The sequence below is a fragment of the Crocuta crocuta genome, unplaced genomic scaffold, assembly GCF_008692635.1.
Source record: "Crocuta crocuta isolate KB4526 unplaced genomic scaffold, BGI_CrCroc_1.0 scaffold190, whole genome shotgun sequence".
Lineage (NCBI taxonomy): Eukaryota > Metazoa > Chordata > Mammalia > Carnivora > Hyaenidae > Crocuta > Crocuta crocuta.
In genome coordinates, this window is record NW_027527955.1 from 5,873,763 (window position 1) to 5,892,940 (window position 19,178).

At 37.8% G+C, this 19,178-nt stretch overlaps 1 protein-coding gene across 6 annotated transcripts in view; it reads right to left on the reverse strand.

Moving 5' to 3' along the window:
• Positions 1-19,178, reverse strand: part of TRPC4 (transient receptor potential cation channel subfamily C member 4) — a 137,711-nt gene that overhangs the window by 90,946 nt on the left and 27,587 nt on the right. For 5 of the 6 annotated variants that reach the window (XM_077752661.1, XM_077752660.1, XM_077752659.1 and 2 more), the window contains exon 2: positions 12,383-12,901. The exons of the other annotated variant lie outside the window; for it this stretch is intronic. In XM_077752661.1, the coding sequence (XP_077608787.1) occupies positions 12,383-12,901 (519 nt within the window). The remainder of the gene's footprint in view (positions 1-12,382; positions 12,902-19,178) is intronic. 6 annotated transcript variants of the gene reach the window in all.

Here is a 19,178-nt window from a genome sequence, read left to right on the forward strand (position 1 = left end):
TGTGGTGGCCTTAGGACTGACTTCTTACATAGCATCTCAGGTTTCCCACAGAGCCTACGTAGAAGCTGCAAGGCCTATGACAATTGAGCCTTGGGAGTTATAAAAAGTCACTTCTGTTGCATTCTGTTGGTCAGACAAGTAGCCAAGGCAGGCTCTGAGCTGAGAGAAGGATAATTAGAAGGCACCTCAATTTGCAGCCATCTTTCATCTACCACATCAAGCTTTGGAGATAATGGATATAAAATAATCAAGGACGACTCAGATTTTTAACATGACTAACTGGGAGTGCCTCCTACTTAACAGAGATGACAGAAGAAGGACTAGGCTTGGGGCGCCTGGGTGGCTTAGTCGGTTGAGCGTCCGACTTTCGCTTGGGTCATGATCTCGCGGTTCGTGGGTTCGAGCCCCGCATCAGGCTCTGTGCTGACTGCCAGCTCACAGCCTGGAGCCTATTTCGGAGTCTGTGTCTCCCTCTCTCTCTGACCCTCCCCTGCTCACGCTGTCTCTCTCTCTTTCCTAGAAATAAATAAAAATATTAAAAAAAAAAAGGACTAGGCTTAAAGAGAAAGATAATGGGTTCATCTTTGGATAATAAGAGTTTGAGAAAGTAATAAAGGTAATATTGATTTATATAGTTAAATTACAATTAAATATCCAAGATTTTATAAAATTCATATGCCTTTGGGATCCAATGTTTGTTTTTTTTCCTCTCATCTCCACTTCTATTACACCCCTGACTTGGGATCCTTTTACTCAGCACTCCTCTGTTCCAAGCACTGGGCTTCCAGTGATAATCAAGTCAGAAAAGATGATACGTAGACAGGGGAGGGAGGCAGATAAAAAATAATTAAACAGACAAATAAACAAAATGATTTCAGATTTTGTTACCAAGAAGGTAATAACATTGTGATATGAAAGAAAACAACTAAGGGTGTGTGTGGGGGGGTGGGGGTGGGGAGGAGTAATTAGATTGCATGTTCTGGAAGTCTTCCCTGAGAAGGTGATGATAAGAGCTGAGACATGATAAAAGAAGCCACCCACACACACCAGGCAGAAGGAAAGGCTGGAGAGAGGCCATGGGGTCACAAGGAGGACAGAGGACAAGGGAGACACTCTCTTTGCTCTGGTCTCTTTCTTGCCTCCAAGATCTGCAATGCTTTTGCAGATCTGCAATGCTTTTTTCTTTGCTTGGGTGGCTCCTATCTTTCCACTGAAACTCAGTTAAGGTGCTTCGTTTTCCAGGAAGCATTCGGCAGAGTTAGGACCCAATATCCAGGGCTTTAGGATGGCAGCTTCTGTGACCCACACTGTAACAGTCGTTCATTTGTCTTCCATCCCTACCTAATAATCTGATAGTTATTCTGAGGGGAAGACTTTTGTCTTTGATTTCAGCACCATCAGGGAGTAGCAAATAGTAAAGGCTCTCTTCAATGAGTACGTGATGAGCAAATAAGGAAGGAAGAAAGGGAGGGATGGGTGAAAATGAGGGAAAGAGGTAACATATAAAGTGTTAGTGAGATCTGGCTACAGTGATATTTTTCGTTCATAGTCAGTGTTTGCTGCATGGTTAAGTACTGCAGTGCATACGCATGGACTTTATTTTATTATCTAAGAAAAGTAAAATTCCAGGTTTTAGGAAACTTCTAGAAGAACTCTAAACTTGGCCTAGGGCTTGCTGTCACCTTGGTTTTGGCACAGAATAGAAACTCAGTAAGCATTTGTGGAATTAATGGCACCTGGTGGGAGAAAACATCACTTGGCCAAAGCCCCTCACCCCCGCCCCACGTGCTTCTTCTTGGGTTTACTGCCAACAAGATTCTAGCCTCCCCCCAGCAGGTAAAGAGGAGAATGTGGTAAAAGAGCTTCCAGGCGGCATGTCCCAGAGCCTCCTGGCAAAAGTTCCTGAGCTTAGAGAATGCCATGGAGAAAAACAGAAGTGTCTATCATTTAAAACTGAAGCGGTACTGTGGTCAAAGGGAAAGCAGGCCTTTTTACGAACAATCAGGAAGCAGACAGCCAGGTAGCATGAGTCAAGATGAAGGTAAAAAGAAAACCATGGAGGAAGAAGGCTTAAATTTTTTGCTGTGGCTGCAGAGGGCAAGCCACTGTGTGCTCCTAAAGCTGAAGGAAGAAAGGAAATGGAAAGTGACAGAAGGCACAAGAACATAATTTTGTGTGATTGTACCAGTTCTATATTACCTAGAAGCAATCTGTAAACTTAACACAGCTTCAGAATCATGAATCACCAAATTACAGCATAGGCATTAGCAATCTCAGAGGGTTTTACTGTAAATTTCTGTTTCCAAGAACTCAAACAAACAAAAATAACCTCCATTTACAAAAACTGTGACTATTCCTCATATGGTCCAAGCAAGGGTAAGGATAAGGTAAAAAGTTTCCTCTCTGATGCATAATATACAAGGAATCTTAAGCAGGAGTTTATATCTCAAAACCATCAGAACAGCGTTTCTTGTGAAGAGTGTTTCTGTTTATAGATTTCCAAGACAATCTACTGGGTTTTTGTAATTTTCCAGGAAATAATGTGGGTTGGAATAAGCCATTAAATGGGTAAATTCAAAAACTGGTAACTCTTAATTTTGCTTAGTGATGGCAGACAGAGAAAATGTGAATAGTAATTATGACCCAGGAAAAATAATCTTCAGATGTAAATGTGAATCTTTTGCAAAAGAAACAAAAGAAATGGATTTCCATTTAACAGATCGCATCTGACTAATGGAAAATAGGTGATCTTATTGCTACCCTTGCTTGTCAATCATCATGGAGACAGAGAGACCAGTTTTGCAGAAGAGTAATTCATTTGAATACTGAGAGAAGGTGTCTGATACACCGTGGACTTTTCAAAGATATTACCATTCAATTTGTGTTTTTAGTTTATATCTGTGGCAAATGAAAGTACATTGGAAAGTGTTGCTAACCTGAGAATAGTTGCATTTTTGTCAGGTGAATAGAAGAATATACCTCTCTGAAAATAAATTGCTTAACCCTTTCCTTTTTGTACTTATTTAAAGCAGTATCAAATAAAAGCTATGCTTTATATCTAACTTAAAGTTAATATTAGCTATTATATGTTTCATAAGACATTCATCTATCACTTTCTAATGAATGCAGTTAAAAGGATACATTTATACAATGTTTTGGACATACACAATTTTGTATTTAACTGTGGGACAAAACCCAATCATTTTCAGATATGAATTAGGAGAAAGTGCTTTCATATCATTTACTTAGTTGTAAAAAAGAATCAAAACCCATGGGGCTTTGAATTCCAAGCTCTAGAAACCTAGTGTCAAATTAAATGCCTAATGACTTGTCATAGTTCTGTCAGCCAGGCTGACGAGTCCTGAACAGGCATTTGCTTCAGCCAGGACACAGAAGCAGGCCCAAGAATGTTTGGTCCTGAGGACACAGAGGCGGGCCCAAGAATGTTTGGTCCCGACTGGGGCGCTGGGCGGAGGCCCGGGGGAGTCTGTGTACCATGTCCTCTCTGCTTAGCAACAGCACGTGAGCGCATATACATGGGGAACAGGGAGGTCGGGGCCTAGATCGGTAGGTGAATGTGCTCTGGAGAACAGTGGGAGAGAAAATTAGGCTGGAGGAATCCTGCTTTTTATCACTCATACAAGTCTCATAATTATTTGTAGCACTCACTGTAGCTTTATGCATTCAAATCCTACTGAATGCCTCACTCTTTTAATGAGTGCTGCTCTGATTCGGTTCCTGACTCTGAGGCACCACAGTACAGCGGTACCAGTGCCTAACATACATGTAAAAATACGAGTCAGAAGAACAAATTCAAATCAAACCCATATACACTATGAGTTACTTTCGAAAGCCTATAATGGAAGCATTAGAATATGGACAAACTTAAGAGTTTGAAGAAAAATTATGCATTATACATTTTTCATGAGAGTGTATGGTTTAATATAAATGGGTCAGTGTACTGACTATACCAATAGACTGTAAAAGGATAAACTTATCTTTGACATGTAAAAGTGTAATGCAAGCCAGGAAGCTTAGATGACTGTTCATTACAGATATTAAAGTGTTTAATGATGAAGCCAACACTTTGTGCTGCATAGTATACAACAGAATCTTCCATAGCATTTTCTTGTATGCGTTTGGTCTTTCATATTGGGGGTATCTGAGGGGATAAACAAAAATAGTGACAAGTAATAGTAATAATAATAATAATAATAAGATAGCTACCCTTTCATGGGTATATACCAGGACGTATGCTAAACTCTGGACTGCGTTATGTTGAAAAATAGGAAGAAAAACAAAGTACAAACAAAGCAGAACAAAACACCTTTACCGGTGCTGCAAGCATTGTATTGGAGGAAGTAAGACTAAGGCAAGGAGCTCAATTGGAGAAATGTGCAAACAAGTGCAAACAAGTGCAAACAAGTGCAAACAAGTAAGAAGCAAGTCAACATGCACAATAAAGCTGCCATAACAAGAGAAAGCAATAATTATTTGTGACTCAAAGATAGATTAAGGGAAGCCTTCCCAGAGAAAGTGGTATTTGAGAAGACACCTGAAGGACACAAATGTTTTCGAAACAGTTCAAAAACAGAGAAGAGGAAAAAGGAGAGGGACAAATAAAATCAAACTGAATTCAAATAAACAAGTATGTGCTAAGTAAGTAAACCAAACCATGGCAAAGGCATTTTCATATTTACTTATATAAATGAGTCTCGAAGTTATCTCAGTAGGAAAATCTCAATTATGAAGGAGAACATCGTATGCAGTGCCTTCTCTCAGTTTTCTCCCTAGCAGGACTCTCGCATTCTTCCGTAATAGTTATTTGATGTCCATGAGACAGTGTCCCTCTAGGATGAGATGTTTTTCCCTCCAAACATCCATACTTTGATGTGGAACTTACAGGCACAAGGAAGTTATGAAAGGAATATTTTAGACACCACACACTCGAACAAGAGTGAAATAGGAGGAAAAACAATAGTTAATAATAATAATAATAATTGATGAGCTCCTCTGCCTAGTTTGTAGCTAAAGCAAAGCTTTGCATGGCTGCAAACCAGCCATCAAAGTCTACTGGATCAAGAGGAGACCACCATTGTTTGCCAGCGCCACCCCAGGGTTTTGATACAAAAGCTGGGAAGCAACATTATCATTGATTTTTCTGTGATTTCTTTGATGGAGATGGGTAGTGGTGCATCCTTGAGAGTTGGTAGTTTCCAAATAAGAAGTACATACTTAGAGGGGCACCTGGGTGGCTCAGTCGGTTGAGCATCCGACTGCGGCTCAGGTCATGATCTCACAGTTCGTGGGTTCGAGCCCCGCATCGGGCTCTGTGCTGACAGCTCAGACCCTGGATCCTGCTTCAGATTGTGTCTCCCTTTCTCTCTGACCCTCCCCTACTGGTGCTGTCTCTCTCTGACTCTCAAAAATAAATAAAAAACATTAAAAAAATTAAAAAAAAAAGAAGTACATACTTAGAGTGCTATTTTTCCTCAACTGCTACCACAAGCACAAAATGTCATCTGACGATGGATCTCCAGAAAGGGCTTCCCATGTAGAGTTCAGGTAGACAGAGAGCATGAGTAGTATGTTTTATTCATTTTAATATGAAATCCATAGCAAGTCCCAGTTTTAAGCAGTCATTTATTGCTTCTTTTCAAATAAAATTTGAATTAAAACACTTTTGGCATTATAAACTTACCATTAAAGAGTTTATAGAATAACAAAACTTATGATATAGAGTTAAGTCTGGCTGCAGGTATTTTTAAGAATACAAATTTCCTTTGTTTCTGCTCCATTTATTTTTTAACTTCTCTTCTCATTGCCCAACCCTCACTTGTTTTTGCTTTTTACATGAATCTCTTTCTTAAACATATATATATATACACGTGTGTATATATATACACACACATATGTGTGTGTATATATATACACACGTGTATATATATATATATATATACACACGTGTATATATATATATAATATATACACACATATATGTGTGTGTATATATATATATACACATATATATAACTTGATATATTGACAATAAATTACATATATGTAATTATTGTCACGTTAGCTAACATACAGTTTATATAGTGTGCTCTTGGCTTCTGGGGTAGATTCCCATGATTCATCACTTACATACAATACCCAGTATTCATTCCAACAAGTGCCCTCTTCAATGCCCATCACCATTTTCTCCCTTCCCCCGCCCTGCTCCCTCACCCCCATCAACCCTCAGTTTGTTCTCTGTATTTAAGAGTTGTTTGGGGCGCCTGGGTGGCTCAGTCGGTTAAGCGTCCGACTTTGGCTCAGGTCATGATCTCACGGTTTGTGGGTTCGAGCTCCGCATCGGGCTCTGTGCTGACAGCCAGCTCAGAGCCTGGAGCCTGCTTCGGATTCTGTGTCTCCCTCTCTCTGACCCTCCCCTGCTCACGCTGCCTCTCTCTCTCTCTCAGAAATAAATTTTAAAAAAATTATACAAAAATTAAAAAAAAAGAATCGCTTTTGTGCCCAACCCTCTTCCCATGCCCTCCCCTCATCCCCTTCATCTCCCACCCAGGGGCTCCCCTGGTTGTGTTAGGGCCCTATCCTCTGTGGTTCCCTTGTCCCCAGATCTACCCCTAGGGTCTCCTTTCTGACAGCAGGTTTGGTTTTTGATTCCACATCAAGGAGTTTTGAATAAATCAAGAAGCATAAAACAATAAGTCTTAAGGGCTTTAAAGAGCTTTGATTCTGGAATCATGAGTTCACCATGCTACAGATGCATCTGGCTGACGTGAATCTCTCCACATTTCTCTCACTGGTCCATGACAAGATAAACAAAAGGTAAGAAGGACCTTTCAAATGCTGATTTTTCTCCTGATTCTTTAACAACTCTATTAGTTAATTTCTAAGACAGAACCCAGGTTAGTACCAGACTTTAAAGTTAATGTTGCAAAGCTGTTGCGTACCTTCACAAAAGGGAAAACTGAATTGAAAACAAAATATGCTGTTGACTATGTAGAGATTATTTTTTTCACTTTAATTTGAAAGAGCTATAAAGAGATTGAATTGTAATGCCTTCACACAAAATAATGTATTTCACTGCTTTCTATTATTATTCATCATGTAGGCTTCTTTAATTTGGACTAGTTACTTCACAATGTGTTCAATCATGTGTAACTGAAACTAGGCAAGGTCTTTGCTGTGAAAATATGTAAGGGATGCATCGAGCTCTCCACACACATATGCTGATCTTACAAATATTAGGCAAGAACAATGACAACATATAAGTGATTTTAACTGCCATAAATTCTGTATCTGCGAAAATTATACCAGGAACCAAGGGACTAGTTCCCTGTTGAAGACATGTCTTCAATCATGCCTCACCTTTATCTAAAACACAGGAAGAGAATCAGTTCTGTGGGGTGGGTGCTTGGCTCTGGTTTTTTCTAGCTTCCTTTGACACTATTCATTTTGAGAAGTTAACACTGAAATGGAGTTCTGGCTTCTAGCCCTCGTGAAGGGGACCTTCCCTGCTTTCTCCTCAGATTGAGACTAAAGAGATTATTATTTGAAGAAAGTAAAAGTGGGTTAAGGAAGATAGGAAAAGGAGGGTCTGCCCTCTCTGAAGAAATCAAGTGCATTAATCACAATGCAAAAAACACAGGAAAAAACCCAAAACCTTAATGTTGAAATGCATGGCTAAATTATGAAGAAACTGAGTCATGAAATAAACTCACGCGCTCCACTGAACTAGGCCAGGAGCTCCACTTAGATCAGCTGTGCCACACGTTCATGAGGATGACATCCAGGTGGAGGCAATGATGTGTGACGGTTAGAGCAGCTTGTATAGTTAAGATCTGGATTTGCATCCGAACCCCAACACTTAACAGTGTTAACATTGCACGTCATTCCCCACTCAGATTCCTTACAGGAAAAAAATCACACTTTATAGGTTTGTTTTGGAGGTTTAAGTATAATAAACCATGCTAACAACTGTAAAAGGTGAAATGAAATAGAGTCATTTATGTCAATAGGTTTTACAAGGGACCTGGGAGGCCATTAAAGAGGTAGGCTTTATGCATGTCCTCACCAGGGTAGAACTGTTAACGTTTGAACTGCGCCAAAGCACGAATATTCCAAGGACTCTATAGGAGAAATCTGAAACTCACTATCATAATGGACTTTTGCTTACTGATGGCCTTGGCAACCAATTATATTTAGTCAAGATTAGTTCTCTGCCATCAGCACCTATCAAACAACTTTCACAAGCACTCTTTCTTGTCTTTAAAAACCCCTGACTTTTGTTCCTTAGTTCCCTAAGACGCAATTTGGGTTGTTACTCAAATCTGTGCTCCCAGATTGCAATTCTGAGACCTCAAATCAATCCTTTTATTTTAGTTCAGTTCTGCTTCTTTTCTCGGCTGACACAACTTAACCCAGTTCTTAACATACATCGATTTTGAATTGCGAGCGACTAGATTATGTTTATTCTACTATTATATGGTCAATACAACTATAACATCATTACTCCAGTATTAACAGAAACTATAAAACCCTCTCTATGCCTATAAAAATATTCATGATATGCAATTCATGCAGGCCTTTCTTTTTGGCTGCTATTACAGAAATACCGGAATAAGTCTGCAATCAAGTCCCAGCAGCATGAATTGTTTTAATATTTGAATTCATAAGAAGGCTGTTATTAGGTAATTAGGTAACATTGCAATTTAGTCAGACAAAGAAATATGCAGGGAAGCTTGCAGAATTAAGAGATTCTGAAACTTGATTCAGGTGCATTCATATTGAACACTTTCTATCTGTCAGTACTGAAATATGACTGGTAAATAGGACAGATATGTTCCTGGCACACCTGGAGGAGAAGAGAGAAATGTAACAATACAATGCAAAATAGAATGTGTGGAATGAGGGCCTTACCCCAGAGGCTCTATGGATGGGGACTGCTTAAAGGAATCTCCCTGTGGGAGAGGGGACCTGAAATGAGCTTGAAAAAGTGAGTAGAACTTAGCCATGTGAAGATCAATAAGAAGGCATTCCAAAATCATAAGAGACAGGCCAAGGGCAAACCTCAAACATTTTTAGACTAAAACTAAGAAAATTTGTGGTAAAAAGACACAAGGCAAGACACTTATGCCAAAGCAGAGTTTCACCAAAGACACACAATCTTAATAGAAAATCTTACCTTAAATGTTCTGAAGTCAATAATTTCTGGATAATTAAGGAATATGTTTAATAAAACACAACCTATGATTTCCAAGAGTTTCTATGAAAGTAAAACCTTATTCTTGATTTTAGAATGCTACTAGTCATCCAGTGTTACTTTACTTTGGAAAAACTGTTCAACCCAAGAGAAATGTGCTCTTTGATACTGAAGGGAAGATACTCTAGAACAACTCTGTAAGACTTTTGTTTTGATTTTTTTCCCCATTGTAATTTGGAAAGAGGAAAAGAGAAAATGCAAATGCAGTTTTTTAAAAAATGTATCTTTTAAAAGATATTACTAATTCTTATTTTCTTGTTACATGGTTACGAATTTTTAGCCACCCTTCATCCTGTTGTATCATCAGGGTTGCTCAGCCTCCAATTGCACAACTTCATAGTAGCAAAAGGTACAAGCAACTTGAAAGCAGTCTTAGAAATGATCAAACACTTTCTAGAGCTTTGCTTCTGACACCTGTAAGGACTCAATTTGTGGCTTTTTGTTCAATAGGCTTTGAAGTTAAGCATGCGTTGTATATTTCTGAAATATACAAAAGAGCAGAGGCAAAGAAAACATGTTTAGTAGCAATGAATACTTCAGTGGTTCAGAAGCAAAACTAAGAACTATATTGAACATTTTACTGTCTCTCTGTAACAGACTAGAAGCTCTAGGCAGAGCCACATCACAATGGAGTCCTAAGTACCCTGAGCATTGCCTGCCACGTGTTCTATAAAATAAATATATGTTCAGGGGCACGTGGGTGGCTCAGTCCATTAAGCGTCCAACTCTTAATTTAGGTTCAGGCCATAGGTTGTGATCTGGTTCATGAGACTGACCCTGCTTCAGGTTCTGTGCTGATAGCATAAAGTAAAGCCTGGTTGGGAATCTCTCTTTCTTCTCTTTGCCTTTCTTCCACTCATGTGCACACATGTGCATACTCTCTCGCTCTCTCAAAATAAATAAATACACTTTTAAAAATATGTTCAAAGAGTTCATGAATGAAGAAATGAATGAATGAATAGAATGCATAAAATGATTTGTGAGTAAAAATATACTTATATGTTAATATGTTAGAAATTCGTATTAAAATTTTGTGTCTCGGACAACCTTTTGACAGGAATTTGGCAGCTTCATTTGATGAAATGTCATGTAGTATTTCATTATGAGTCTGGTAAAAGACTCTAAAAGTATTTTATTCTAGGGCTTTCACAAAATCATTGTGGCTAAAGACAAAACTAAATCAGTTATGATATCAGGACCAAAATCAGTGAAGGCAAAAAACAGAGCTAAGATGTTTCACTAATTGCAGAGGGAACAAAAATGCAACAGGTGAGCACAGCCAGCTGCTGCTACTACATTCTTCCTTCATTCCATGGATTTCACATCCTGGGAATTTCATTTCTCCCAGCATCCACAGGATAGCATCAACACTGAACAGATATATCACGGGAGAAGACCTTTGTAATTACTGTGCCAATCCCTTAAATACCCCTACGCAAAGAAAACTAAAGAAAGAAAAGCATAATATTGCGTTAATAATAGCTTTTGAGAAGACCTGGCCTAAATTCCTGAGTCCACCTCAATATCTCGCCTCATTTTATCAGTTCTAATACATGCTGTTACTTTTACGTGTCATATTTAGTACCTTCAAATCTTTAAAAGTTCTTCATCAATTTCTTATAGTTGTATATTAAAGCTATTCTAGTTCCTTTAAAATATCAGGTCCCTGAGTCCTAAACATAAGAACCGAAAAACAAAATTATTTGGCTACTGCTGGCTGTCTCAAACTAGGGTTTGTGATTTTGGAATCAGAGGGACTGCACACCAAAGAAGTTATTTCCATCGTTGATAGGGAAAAAGATCATTTTAGTTAGTTTCAGGCTCCCATGATAACAAGCCAAAGAACTACAGGAAAAATTCAAGGAAGCAAATTCAGGTAGCTTGAACTTTAAATATTTAGTAAGTAGCAAGAGATAAAGCAGCCAAGAGTAATGTGGGATAATCAGAGTTAACTTCAAAAGAAATTGAATACATTTTTTTATTCAGAAGACTCTTTTTCGTTTTATCTTACATCATATAGTTTTCTCCAACTATTCTTCTAGAATAGATAATTGCTAGAATTCAAGCATGAACAGAGAACCAACATTTTCTAAAGATAGCAGTAAATAGGTTTTTGAGAACTCATTTAACTCAGTTAGAAACAAAAACAATTATGCTCGGTGATGAGTATAATAGATCTGAGTTTTCTTTACTTAATATTCAAGTCCATGGAAATTTCATGAGAAATTTATAACTCTTCTGCTATAAACTTCTTTACCTTCTCATCCCCGTCAAATCAAGGAACTAAGCCAGATACGAGAAAAGTCTTAACTATTTCATCTGCTGTTGGAATAAGGACTTTTCTTTTATTAATAACTTCTAATACTGTATTTTAATAATATAAGTACTTATAATCTACTAAGAGCCTTCACACACTTCCCCACATTTTATCCTTCCTAAAAACCTTGGAGGAAAATATTTTATGTATAAATAAATATATATAATTAAATATTATAAATTTTAAGTCCATTAAGCAAACGAGAAAACCAAATCTCAAAGAGATCTGAAGGTAAGAAGGCCTTCTAAACTAACAAGACTTATAAATGGCAGAACCAGAACTTTTAGTGAGGAGATTCTAAAATTCATTAGTTTTGCCATGATGCCACAGTAAATGTGTACATTTTAATACATATACCAAATACCATCACCAGTTATTAAGCTGTTTCTTGCCATTCTTCAATGTGTTTCATAAGTATTAACCTGGTGAACAATAAATATCATCCACTTACAGTTAAGTAGGAAGTGCTCTAGGGGCGCCTGGGTGGCTCAGTCGGTTAAGCGTCCGACTTCCACTCAGGTCATGATCTCACGATTCGTGGTTCAAGCCCCGCATCAGGTTCTGTGCGGACAGCCAAAAGCCTGGAGCCTGTTTCAGATTCTGTGTCTCCCTCTCTCTGCCCCTCCCCACTCATGCTCTGTCTCAAAAATAAATAAACTATAAAAAAATAAAAGAAAAAGAAAAAAGAAAGTGCCCTAAAACCCGAACTAAATTTTAGAGCACCCGTTTTACTTCACTGTTACTAAGTCCTACAGCATTTTGATTTAAAAAAAAAAAGTCTGGCCAACACTCACCTCTTTTTGACGGTACTTTATAGCCAATTTTAGTCTTGCGAGATCATTTCCACTTTGTTCTTCTATGAGACTACTGTCATCTCTGTAATTCAGAATGATTTCCAGTTCTCTGGAACTCCTTGTCTGATCCAATAGGTCCTTAGCAAACTGTTTGCACTGTCGGGACAGTTCCTCATACTCCGACTTGAATTCGTTTTCCACCTTGCTCAGTTCCTGAAGCTCCCAGCTTAACTGGAAGGCTGTGAGAAAAGGGTCTTCGCTTGACAGTGCGATGAGAGAGGGGCTCGCCAAGGCCTTGTAGATGTTGAGCCTTGAGCGGGAATGGCGGAGGCTGTCCACATCAGAGCTGGAGACGCATTCCACACAGTTACAGCGGACCTCATGGGGTCTGGGCACCGAGACTCCTTTCTGAACTAAAAGCTTTATGATCTCATAATTATTTGTATGGGCCGCCAAAATGATTGGTGTAATGTCTGGAGTGAATTCAGAGAACTGCTTATCAAGGAGTATGGGAGGCACCTAGAAAAAAGAAGAAAGCGGAGGTGATGAATACTTATTCATGTGTTCAGGCCTGTGAATTTCAAATGGGATGCTATAGCAATGCTGAACAAAGTTCATAAATCTTTTGCCAGGCTGCTTCTGCAGGACAGAGGTGGCTTTTTTTTTCTGCCAAGAGTCAAGAGAAAATTAGAGAAACAAACAGCTTTTCAATATAATGACACATTATTATTATATTTGTTTAATCTGAATTACGACATTTTATGAAATCTTAAAATAAGCGGCCATGGGAACTCTTTACTTGATAAAAATCTTCCTTGCTTCCAACTTAGTTTCTGACTGACAGTCTTTGCTTTTGTCTTCTGGAGGTGTGGACTCCCTAAATAATCAAGAAATACACTGAAAAATAGTCAATGATTTGTTTTAAACCCAAGCTTTTATTCTGTAACAAAAGTCTTTTAGTTCTTCAATCTTTTTTCTTTTTTTCTATATTTGTTTATCTACTGAATTCCTAAAATCAAGCCTCTGATTAAAGGTGTTAATAGAACTTAAGAAGGTTGGCCTCATGCTTTCTGTTTTCACCTATCACTTTATTGTATATTTCATTGTATATTTCCAGATGCCATTAGGTGCTCCATCGCTAACAACACCATTTTATCAGAAATAAACATGTTTCCTAATGAATCAGGTCACCAGTGTGTTTATGCACAATTTCCTTTGGATTTTACTCTAGGAATGGTAGTGACAAAAATAATAGAATAGGCACTATTTAGTCAACATGTTAGGTACATTAACCCTCACTATTTATTATTCACCTTTACAGATGTGATTCCTCAGTGAATAAGTGGAAGACCTAGTATATGAACCCAGGTCCACCTATATGTATTACACTACACCACACTGCTTTACAATTTTTGGTTTCATATTTCTTCTTCCGGGCACAAAGTGATAGAGGCATGTATGAAAATAGCTATATAAGGACAAGCATGGCAGAAAAAATGATGACACATGTCATATTAAAATATGCTACAGAATATGAAGGAAAATACAAAAGGATCAAAAGCAAGTCAAAACTCATGTGAAACTTTAATTATACTACTTTTAAATAGAAGTATAATATGTATATGGGAATAATTAAACCTGTATGCTTCTAATTTATCCAGCCATTTAGAAAATCTGTTTGTTTTGGGTTGACTGGGTGGCTCAGTCAGTTAAGCATCTGACTTCAGTTCAGGCCATGATCTCACAGTTCATTAGTTCGAGCCCCATGTGGAGCACTGTGCTGATCTGTGCTGACAGCTGGGAGCCTGGAGCTGCTGCAGATTCTCTGTCTCCCTCTCTCTCTGCCCCTCCCCTGCTCACGTTCTTTCTCTCTCAAAAGTGAATAAACACTAAAAAAGACTTTAGAGGGGCGCCTGGGTGGCTTAGTCGGTTAAGCGTCCGACATTCGCTTAGGTCATGATCTCGCAGTTCGTGGGTTCGAGCCCCGCATCGGGCTCTGTGCTGACTGCCAGCTCAGAGCCTGGAGCCTGTTTCAGTCTGTGACTCCCTCTCTCTCTCACCCTTCCCTGCTCATGCTGTCTCTCTCTCTCTCTCTCTCTCCTAGAAATAAATAAAACATTAAAAAAAATTTTTTTAAATAAAAATAAAAAAGACTTTAGAATACCTATTTGTTTTATAAGAAACACTGTATAAAGATTAACGAGATGTAGTTGTCTATTTAAAAGGTTATTTAAAATGTATGCAATCAGCTGATACAGTACATACTAATTTTAAAATGTGATTATAAATGCAAAAAGAGCAACACTACTGAGATAGCATTATATATTCAAGTGGGGTCAATACATACTTCATTACTTTTCACTTTAAATATTACACTAATTAAAAATTTAACTATGTATTTATTACAAAAAGAAAAATTTCATTAATCAAAACTGAATAATCTTTTATTAACTAAAACTTTAGGTTTTTTTCTAAGGCAGACATAAGGGAAAACAAAACAAGGTAAGTAAATAAGTTCCTATATTAGCTGTATGTTTAAGTGACAGATGCCATTTCAAGTGGGTTCCGAATTCAATATAATTTCATTCCAGATTTCTTTAGGTTTCAAAAGCTGTCAGTGATTTTAAGTTTATTAACTATAAAATTCAACTTTGAAAAATATTTCAGGAAATTTTATGAAAAAAATAAATATAATACATCCATACCAAAAAGTATTCATATTTCAAAGTTTATTTTTAGAGAGAGAGAATGTGTGCAAGTGGGGGAGGGGCAGAGAGAGAAGGAGAGAGAGAATCCCAGGCAGGGTCCATGCTATTAGCAGGGGTAGAGCCCGATGTAGGGCTTGAGCCCACCACCGTGAGATCCTGACCTTAGCAGAAACCAAGAGTTGGACGCTTAACCGACTGAGCGACCAGGCACCCCAAATGCATTCATATTTCAGAAGAAGTATCCTAGTATTAGATAGAGAAGGTAAAACAACTGATAAAATATGTGAAAATATTCCAAGAATAAATATTCTGTTTATGAGTTTTAATATTCAGTAAATCATTGTGAATTTTTAGTTTTGCAAATACATGGACATCTTGAATTTTATCTCTTATGAGGAATTCATCTTTGTAAAACAACTTTTAAATGGAACTGTTTTATAAGGCCACAAATATAATAATAATTTATTGGTCAATAAATAACTAGTTTTAGAATTATGTCATTTTAATTGTCTTAGAGTTTCCTCTTACTCTAAAATGTATTCTAAATTCAACAATAAATTATATGCTGCCTTTACCATTAACTGCTTGATGCCCAGCTGGTCAGAGACCACTAGACATTGGGGACAGTTTGATCTTAAATGCCCCCAATGTAGAAGTCTGTGGGGCCTCTGAGCAGCCAGCCAGGCAGGCACATATCGGCGTTTATACATGTCCCAGAGGGAAGGCTCACGACTTCTCCTAATCCGTTAAGAAAAGTAGTAATAAAACAAAAATACTGTTAAAAAATTGCCTGTTACTAAGTGGTAATTACATGCCTGCACCAACGATTTCATGGTGTTTGAAAACTGGGAGCTTTCTTAATCTGTCATCACATTTACTAAGTTGTATTCCTCCGTATGTAAAAATATTTCCCCTTCTCCTTTTTATTATTGCATATCATTATGGGCCCATGGATTCTTCCATTATTTTATTTAATTTATTGTGATGCATTGCAATAATTATTCATTTTCAACTTACTGCAGTATAAGATACATTCATTAAAATGCACAAATGTTAATGTGCAGCTTGATATATGTGTAGGCACCTGTGTGATACAACACAGATAAAAATCTGGAAGGGTGACTACACATCCAGAATCTTCCTCTTGTCACCGTGCACCCATCATATATATATATACATATATATAGTTATTTATTTTGGGAGACAGAGTGCAAGTAGGGGAGGGGCAGAGAGAAGGAATCCCAAGCAGGCTCCCCACTGCCAGTGCAGAGCCTGGCGTGGAGCCTGAACCCACAGATGGTGAGATCATCCGTGAGACCATGACCTGAGCTGAAACCAAGAGTCGGATGCTTACCTGCCCGAGCCACTCAGGCAGCCCTAGTCATTATATTTTGTGATGGCAGATCTAAGTGTTATCACTATAGATCACTTGTGCATACTTTTTCACTTTCTATAGATGAATCAGAAAGAATGTACTGTTTACGACTAGCTTTCTTTGTGCAACATCAGCTCTTTGAAATACATCAATATTGTTAGTAGTAATCACTTTTGTAATTTCAATTCTGCATAATGTTTTCACTTATGAACACAGCACAACTTATTTAACATTTTCTTCTCGATAATAGCATTTGTGTGATTTCCAGTTTCTATTTGTGGCTAAGAATATTGCTCCTATGCACATTTTTGTCCATGTCTGCTAATACATACCTAGGAATGCAATTTCTGGGCCAAATAGTTTTTGTAAGCAGTTAGAGCAATTTTCCTGACTATCACAAATTACACTTGGTATTGCCACTTATGTACCTTTCAGTCTATATATCTACCTATTTGTTTATGCCATACATCATGTCAAGAAGTCATTTTGAATTGTTTTATTTATTATTTATTGTCAAAGATGGGTGTTGAATTTGCCGAAGGCCTTTTCCACTTCTATGGAGATAATTACATAATTGCTCCCCTTACTCTTAAAAATATGGTAAATGAAATTAATGAATTTCTTACTATTGAAACATTCTGCTTTCCTAAAATAAATCCCATGTGGTCAAACATGTAACATTTTTAGTAAGACTAATATTTTTATTTAGATTTTTTTCTGTCCATGTTCAGAAGTGAGATTGATTTATAACCTTTATTACGCTGTCTTCATCAAATTTTGGTATGAATACCGGGCTTGCTTCATAAAAAAGCATATGGGTTCTCTCTTCCTTTGGGAGACAGGGAGATGTGCCACTCGGATCTTTCTTCAAGAGAAGGCTTACTGCCTACCTGTAGAGAATGTGGTCCATTAACAGCCCGCAGCTGTCCGCCTCCCCCTTCAGGTTCATCCTCAGTTTCGGAGCCCAGGATCATGACTGCACAAGTAGGCTAGACAAGAGTCTAGTTCTTTCCACACAACCTGGGACACCTCGAGTGGATAATTTCCCTGCGAGCCCCCTTTACACCGGCAGGGATTTGTGTCAGTTCTGCATCATGGTCCCATAGCTTCCCTTTCTCAATCCTGCTTGCTTCCTTTTACTTTGAAAATGTCATTTTCCAGTAAATCTTTTCCAATCATCTACTTTTATCTGCTTCCTAAAGAATCCGAAATGTGATTGATCCGTTTTCTACACGTGGGGGGAAAAGTAAGTAGCACTGAAATCATTTGATCTTTGAACGTTCAAAATTGTCCTGTGGAACCCATCAGTGACTGCTCTTCTTTTATCGGATAGTTATTCAGCAACATTTCCTATTTATTGAGTAAAAATTAGCTTGGTTTTTGTATCAATAATGGAGTCAGTTTGTATAAACTGCATTTTCCTGGGAAACTATTCAGTTCATCTGAATTCATTTGGAAAAGGTAGTTACAAAAATGCAAGAAGTTAGGAAAGGCTGTGCTCACAGAGTCCTTCCTCAGGAATCAATCTACTATGGGATAAGATGATGGGGTACAGGGAAAAAGGCAAACAGTGGGCATTAAATGTATGTATCAAAGTTCATCAAAGATCAATACAAAGTTAGGAAAATGTACATTTTTAAATGTTCTTAAAAGGAAAAAAAAATACGAGAGAGGCAGATTGAGAGAAAGGAAGGTGTGGGGCAAAAGGTTTTATGCTTAACCAGCTAATAGAACTGAAGCCTTAGGGGGCGCCTGGGTGGCTCAGTCAGTTGAGCATCCGACTTCAGCTCAGGTCATGATCTCAGTTTGTGGGCTCAAGCCCCGCATCAGGCTTTGTGCTGATGGCTCAGCCTGCTTCAGGTTCTGTGTCTCCCTCTCTTTCTGGCCCTTCCCCACTCATTCTCTGTCTCTCAAAACTGAATAAATGCCAAAAAATTAAAAAAAAAAAAAAAAAAAGGAACTGAAGCCTTAGTGAAGCAAAAGGGGAACACAAAGGTTTTATAAAAGGTATTAATATAAAATACAAACTATTCTAATAACAAGAAAATACAGGTTTTGATGACCTTCAAGTCTTCCCCTCCACTATGGCGAAGATAAATTTTCCAAAATATTAATCCCTTGGACAATTCCCTTTCTTAAAATAATACCGTGGCTTATAACTACTTGGATTCAATAATTCACTCATAACATCAATCAACAAATATTTATTGGCTGCGTCGTCTGGTGCTGTATTAGACTCTGAGAAATTAGGAAAATGAAGCTGAAACAGTCCACATCCTCAAAAAGGTGTTTGTCATTCTTGGCACATTCCCACGTCTCTCAACAAACTGAAATATGTTTACTAATTCGTTATAAATCCACCACCATAATAAATAAGATGTGAAATACTCAGAAAAACGAGAAACAAGTGTTTGCAACATCACATCAGATGCTCACCAAGTTTTAATTGCTCTGAAAATTTTCTAAGTACTTGCCAAATCCCAATGGTAGTGTTTCTGCCTCACATTGTCTATGATGGACCAGCAGAGTTAGAATCCACTATTAACTGTAAAAATATACTGTAGAATTGTTTGGTAATTTTCATTAAGTATTAACAAGAATTTACTATTCTGCAACATTTTACATTCCTTAACAAGTAGCAAATATATTGGGAGCTGAAAAGTGTAGAATAAATAGCTCTTTTAGAAATGTTAGAATGTTTGGGGCTAATATT